This window comes from Vanellus vanellus (genome assembly GCF_965231255.1).
Source record: "Vanellus vanellus genome assembly, contig: HAP1_SCAFFOLD_2426, whole genome shotgun sequence".
In the NCBI taxonomy this organism is placed as follows: domain Eukaryota; kingdom Metazoa; phylum Chordata; class Aves; order Charadriiformes; family Charadriidae; genus Vanellus; species Vanellus vanellus.
The window spans coordinates 3,683-9,626 of NW_028128159.1; the positions used below are offsets into that span (position 1 = coordinate 3,683).

The 5,944-nt window shown below is 66.0% G+C and overlaps 1 protein-coding gene across 1 annotated transcript; it reads right to left on the reverse strand.

The window, feature by feature from the left end:
- Positions 1–337: 337 nt before the first annotated feature.
- On the reverse strand, positions 338–5,937 carry LOC309684686 (glycogen synthase kinase-3 beta-like). Its single transcript, XM_082500547.1, is given in 13 exon segments — positions 338–573; positions 987–1,064; positions 2,062–2,294; positions 2,296–2,369; positions 2,372–2,397; positions 2,400–2,436; positions 3,365–3,462; positions 3,552–3,658; positions 3,762–3,892; positions 3,969–4,079; positions 4,187–4,270; positions 5,099–5,286; positions 5,748–5,937. Coding segments are annotated over 13 exon segments (1,398 nt in total). The 5' UTR covers positions 5,917–5,937; the 3' UTR covers positions 338–511.
- Between the last annotated feature and the right edge of the window lie 7 nt (positions 5,938–5,944).

Sequence of the window (5,944 nt, forward strand, 5' to 3'; positions counted from 1 at the left end):
CCCCAACAGGGCCCCCCCAAATCACACCGAGGGGTCCCCTCCAACCCCCCCCAATTAATGACACCCCCTCCCCAGTTCATGCCAATAATTTATTGATCCGGGGGGGGGAGGGGCTGTACAGAGCCGGGACCCTGCGGGGGGGGGAGGGGGACATGGGGGGGCGACAACCGCGATTTGGGGGGGCCCTGAGCCCCCCCCCCGCCATTGAGGGGGGGTCCAGGGCCGGGGGGGGCGATACGAAAAAAACCCCGATCAGTCTATTTACAGAGAGCGATAAAAGGGCGGGGGGGGGGGCGGGGGGGGTATTTACAAGGGGGGGGGGGGATTAAAAAGCCCCCCCGAAGGCTGAGGGGGGCACAGCCCCACGGGGGGGCCCCCCGTGCCGGGGGAGGGGGTTAAAACGAGGCTTAAAATGAGATTTCGGGGCCCCCCCCACCCCCCCCGGAGTCCTGGGGGGGGCCGGGTCCCCCCTCCTGTGTCCGGGGGGGCCGCGGGGGGGTCCGGGGGGGCCTCAGGAGGGGCCGGAGATGGGGCCGGTGCCCTCCCCCGGCGGGACCGGACTGCGCCCCTCCCCTGGGGGGCAACGGGGGGGGTTGGGGGGGGCACAGACCCCCCAGTACCCCCCAACCCCCCCAATAGCCCCCTCCCCACCCCATAACACCCCTCCCACCCTACAACACCCCCCCATCCCCCCCCCCCATGGTGCCCCCCCCGACCCCCAACACCCTCCGCCCCCAACAGACCCACCCCCAGGACCCCCCAAAACTCCAATTCCCCCCCCCGCCCCTAATACCCCCCCCCAAATTCCCCCCCAATGCCCCCCACCCCCCATCATACCCCCCCTCTGACCCCCCCCCCTCCCTATAACACCCCCCCCCGACACCCCCCACCCCATAACAGCCCCTCAGGACCCCCCAGACTCCACCTCCCCCCCCTCAAACCCCCCCAATTCCACCCCCCCCCCAGTAGCCCCCATTGCCCCTCACCGGGGGGGGCGGGGGGGGCGCAGCCCCGCAGGTGGGGGGGCACCAGAGTGCTGTTGAGGGAGGGCTGAATCCCCAATTCTGGGGGGGGGGAGAGAGGAGTTAGGGACCCCCAAAATACCCCACCCCCCCCAAATCCCCCCCAGACCCCCCCAAATCCAATCCAGACCCCCCCCCCATGCCCCCCTCAATCCCCTCCAGGCCCCCCAAAAACCACTCCCAGCCCCCCCAACCCCCCCAAATCACATCCAGACCCCCCAAACCCCATCCAGAACCCCCCAAAACCCCCTCCCTGCCCCCTTAAATCCCCCTAAATCCCCTCCAGCCCCCCCAAATCCCCCTAAATCCCCTCCCAGACCCCCCCAGCCCCTTTAAACCCCTCCCAACCCCCCAAATCACATCCAGAGCCCCCCAAACGCCATCCAGCCCCCCAAAACCCCCTCCCTGCCCCCCCAAATCCCATCCATCCCCCTTAAACCTCCTCCCAGCCGCCCCAAATCTCATCCAGAGCCCACCAAACCCCCTCCCAACCCCCCAAATCCCATCCAGCCCCCCCCCAACCCCATACAGAGCCCCCACAACCCCCTCCAGGCCCCCAAACCCCCTCCCTGCTCCCCCAAACCCCCAAATCCCACCCATCCCCCTTAAACTGTCTCCGAGCCCCCCCAAACCCCCTAAATCCCCTCCCAGCCCCCCCAAACCCCCTCCAGCCCCCCCAAAACCCCCTAAATCCCCTCCCAGCCCCCCCAAAACCCCTCCCAGACCCCCTAAATCCCCTCCAGTCCCCCAAACCCCCTCCCAGACCCCCCAATACCCCTAAATCCCCTCCCAGCCCCCCCCAAATCCCCCTCCCAGCCCCCCCAAATCCCCTCCAGCCCCCCAAATCCCCCTCCCAGCCCCCCAAATCCTCCTAACCCCCCTCCAGCCCCCACAAAACCCCCTCCCTGCCCCCTTAAATCCCCTCCCAGCCCCCCCAAACCCCTCCCAGCCCCCCCAAATCCCCTCCCAGCCCCCCCAAATCCCCTCCAGCCCCCCCAAATCCTCCTAACCCCCCTCCAGCCCCCCTACCCCCCCTCACCGCCGGGGCTGAAGTTGAAGAGGGGGGGCAGGTCGCGGCCGCTGGGCAGCCGTGCCGCCGGCAGCCGCAGTTCGTCGAAGAAGGGGTCGGCGCAGGCGTGCAGCGGCCCCAACCGCGTCTGCGGGGTGTACTCCAGCAGCCGCCCGCACAGCGCCACCGCCTCGGGGGGCGTCCGCGCCTTGAAAACCTGCGGGGAACCCCCCCCCGGCGTCAGGAGGGGGACCCCAAAACCACCCACGTCGCCCTAAACCGACCCCCCCCCCCCCCCCCCCCCTCACCTCTGGCCCTTGGGGATGCCGCTTTGATCTGCCGGGAACATGAACTCGGTGTAGTTTTCATCTCCCGGATCTGCTCACGCGTCGGCGTCCCCAAAACCTGCGGGGAGGGGCGGGGGGTGAAATGGGGACCCCCCAACCACCCCTCCGAGACACCACCCCCCACCCCGAGATCTTTACCGCCCCCAAAACTCCTTTTTCGGCCCCCGAAACCGCCTCGTTTCACAAAAGCGCCAAAAAGAAAAAGCCGAAGCGAGCGCCAACCTCTCCCCCGAACACCCAAAATCTTCCACAAAGAACCAAAATCTTCCGCGGAACCCCCCCAAAATCCTCCTCGCGAGTGGCAAAATTATCCCACTGAGCCCCCAAGCCCCCCTCTTGAGCCCCAAAATTCTCAACTGAGCTCCAAAATTCCCCTCTTGAACCCCAAAGTTATCCGTTGGGACCCAAAATTATCCAGAGTCCCAAAATTCCCCTCTTGGGCCCCAAAATTACCTACTAAGACTCAAAATTTCTCGGGCCCCAAAATTCCCTCTTTGACCCACAAATTCAGTCCTTCGAACCCCCAAACCCCGAAAGCGTCAGACTATGAGACCCCAAAGAGGCCCCCAAACTCCCCAAATCCCACCCTCGAGCCCCAAAACGACCCCCCAAACCCTAAAGTTTCATTCCTGAGACCCCAAATGACCCCATGAGCCCCCCAAATCCCATCCCCAAACCCCCACATCCCCCTCCTGCACCCCAAAACCCCACACTCACCTGCCAGACTCCCCCAAACCCCCACAAAAGCCCCCCCAAATTCCACCCGAGCCCCAAAATCCCCTTCCTGAGCCCCCAAACCCCCCCACGAGCCCCCCCAAACCACCCGACCGCCAAAAAAAATCACCCAAACCCACCTCCTCGCGACCCCCAACCCCCTCTAAATTGCCCCAAACGGGCCCTAAAAGCTCCCCACCCCCCCGTGACCCCCCAAATCCCCCCTAGGACCCCCCAAACCCCCCCCGGGACCCCCCCAACCCCACCCCCACCTTGATGATCTCCACCAGTTGGTCGACGCCGCTGTCCCCGGGGAAGATGGGCTGTCCCAGCAGCAGCTCGGCCAAGACGCAGCCCGCCGACCAGATATCTTTGGCGCGGGGAAGGGGGGGAATTTGGGGTGAAAAAGGAGAGTAACGGGGTTGGGAAGGTTTCGGGGGGGGCTGGGGGGGTTCTTACCGATGTTGGAGGTGTAATCGGTGGCCCCGAAAATGAGCTCAGGGGCGCGGTAATAGCGGGAGCAGATGTAGGAGACGTTGGGTTCCCCCCGCACCAGTTGTTTGGCGCTGGAAGTAAAGGAGAGGGAGGGAATGGGTTTTAGGGGGCGGTGGGCAAAGGGGACCCCCCCCAAAATGGTGCCGCGACCCCTCCCCACCCCCCCACCCCCACCTGCCGAAATCGCAGAGTTTGAGGACGGCGGTGTCGGGGTCCACCAGGAGGTTTTGGGGTTTGATGTCGCGGTGGCAGACGCCCTGGGAGTGGATGTAGGCCAGGCTGCGGAAGAGCTGGTACATGTACACCTGAGCGGTAACGGAAAATAAGAGATTTCCCCCCCAAAAAATTGAGTTTGGGGGGGGGTCTGGGGGGGGGATTTACCTTTACGTAGAAGACGGGGATGGTTTGTTTGGCTTTGGAGAAGTGCCGCGCCACCCGGTACACGGTCTCGGGGACGAAATCCAGCACCAGGTTGAGATAAACCTCATCCTTCTGCGGCGGGGGGGGGGTCGGGGGGGTTAAAAGGGGGTCAGGGGGGTTAAAAGGGGGTCGGGGGGGTCGCCCCCCCCCCCAAATTTACCCCCCGTGGAGGATTTTACCTTCTCACCGCTGGAGTAGAAGAAGTAGCGGAGTCGGACGATGTTGCAGTGGTCGAGTTTGCGCATGATTTGGAGCTCCCGATTCTGGGGGAGGGGGGGGGGAAAGGGGGGGGTGAAAATGGGGGGCAATAACGGGGGAGGGGAAAGGGGGAGGGGGGGTGAGAAGGAGAGAGGGGGGTAAAGGGGGGGGGCAGCAAAGGGAGTAAAAAAGGGGTGAGATTGGGGGTGTAAAAGGGGGGAGGGGAAGGGGGATCAGGAAGGGGGAGGAGGCAAAATAGGGGTCTGAATTGGGGGGGGATTAAAGGGGGGTGTCATAAACAGGGGGAGGGAGAAAGGGGGGAACAAAGACGGGGGCAAAAGGGGGAAAATGGAGACTCAAATTGGGGGGGTGGAAGAAAATGGGGGTGAAAAGGGACGATAAGGAGGGGGATAAGGGGGCCCAAATGAGAGGGAGGGGGCAGCCCTCAAATTGGGGAGAAGAAAGGGGGGAGGGGTCCAAAGGGGGGGTCAAAGGGGGGGGAGAGGGCTCAGTGTGGGGAGGGGGACAAAGGGGGAGGAAGAGGGGGGGTAAATGGGGGGTGGAGAAGGAAGAAAGGGGGGCCCAAAAAGGGGGGAGGGGTCAAAAGGGGCCAAGGGGGGTCCAAAGAGAGGGGAGAGGGGCAAAGGGGGGAGGAAGGGGGGGGGGTCAAATTGGGGGGGAAGAAAGGAGGGGTCAAAAGGGGTCAGAGAGGGGCAAAAGGGGGGTCAAATGAGGGGGGGAGGGGGGTCAAATGAGGGGGGGAGGGGGGGAAAGAGAGGGCTCAATGTGGGGAGGGGAACAAAGAGGGGGGAGGAAGAAGAAAGGGGGAGGAAAGGGGGTGCCCCACACTGCGGGGGTGGAAAGGGGGTCCGGGGGGTCGGGGGGGGTCTGACCTTGAAGCGTTTGTCCTGCAGCACCTTCTTGATGGCCACCAGCTCCCCGCTGTCGGCCAGCCGCGCCCGGTACACCACCCCGAAGGAGCCGTTCCCCACCAGCCGCACGTCGCAGTACGACACCTCCCGCGGGCGGTCCGGGCCCTGCCCGGGGGTGGCCACCACCGTGCTCACCTTCCCGGCATCCCCTGCGGGCACCGGGGGGGGGCGTCAGAGCACCGGGGGGGGGGTAACGGAACGGGGGAGGGGGTCAGAGGGGACGGGGGAGGGGGGTAACGGGAAAGGGGGGAGGTGGGAAGGGAGAAGGGGGGATCAGAGCACGGGGAGGGGGAATAAGAGTACCGGGGGGGGGGTGGGGGTTAACGGGAAGGGAGTGGGTGTTAATAGCACCGGGGGAGGGGGGGTTAACGGGAGCGGGGTGGGGGTTCAGAGCACCGGGGAGGTTAAATCGAACGGGGTGGGGGAGTAACGGCACCGTGGGGGAATAACGGGAACGGGGACGTCAGAGCACCGGAGGGTGGTTAACGGGAAGGGAAAGGGTGGAATCGGGAAGGGAGAAGCGGGGGGTTAACACCACCGGGGGGTGGGGGGTAACCGCCAGGAGGAGCAGGGTCAGAGCACCGGGGAGGGGGCGGGGGGCGGCACTCACGGCCCAGCTTGATGCCCGGCGGGAAGGCCCCGCCGCCCGGGCCGGTGCCGGATTTGGGTGCGGAGCCGCCGGCGGGGCCCGGTGGGGCCGGTGGGCCCTGCGGGGGACCGGTGTCGGCGAAGGAGCCGGTGCGGGGGCGGGAGGGGCCGGGGCCGGGGCCGCCGCTCATGGCCAGGCCGCTCCGGGGCCGCGCTCCC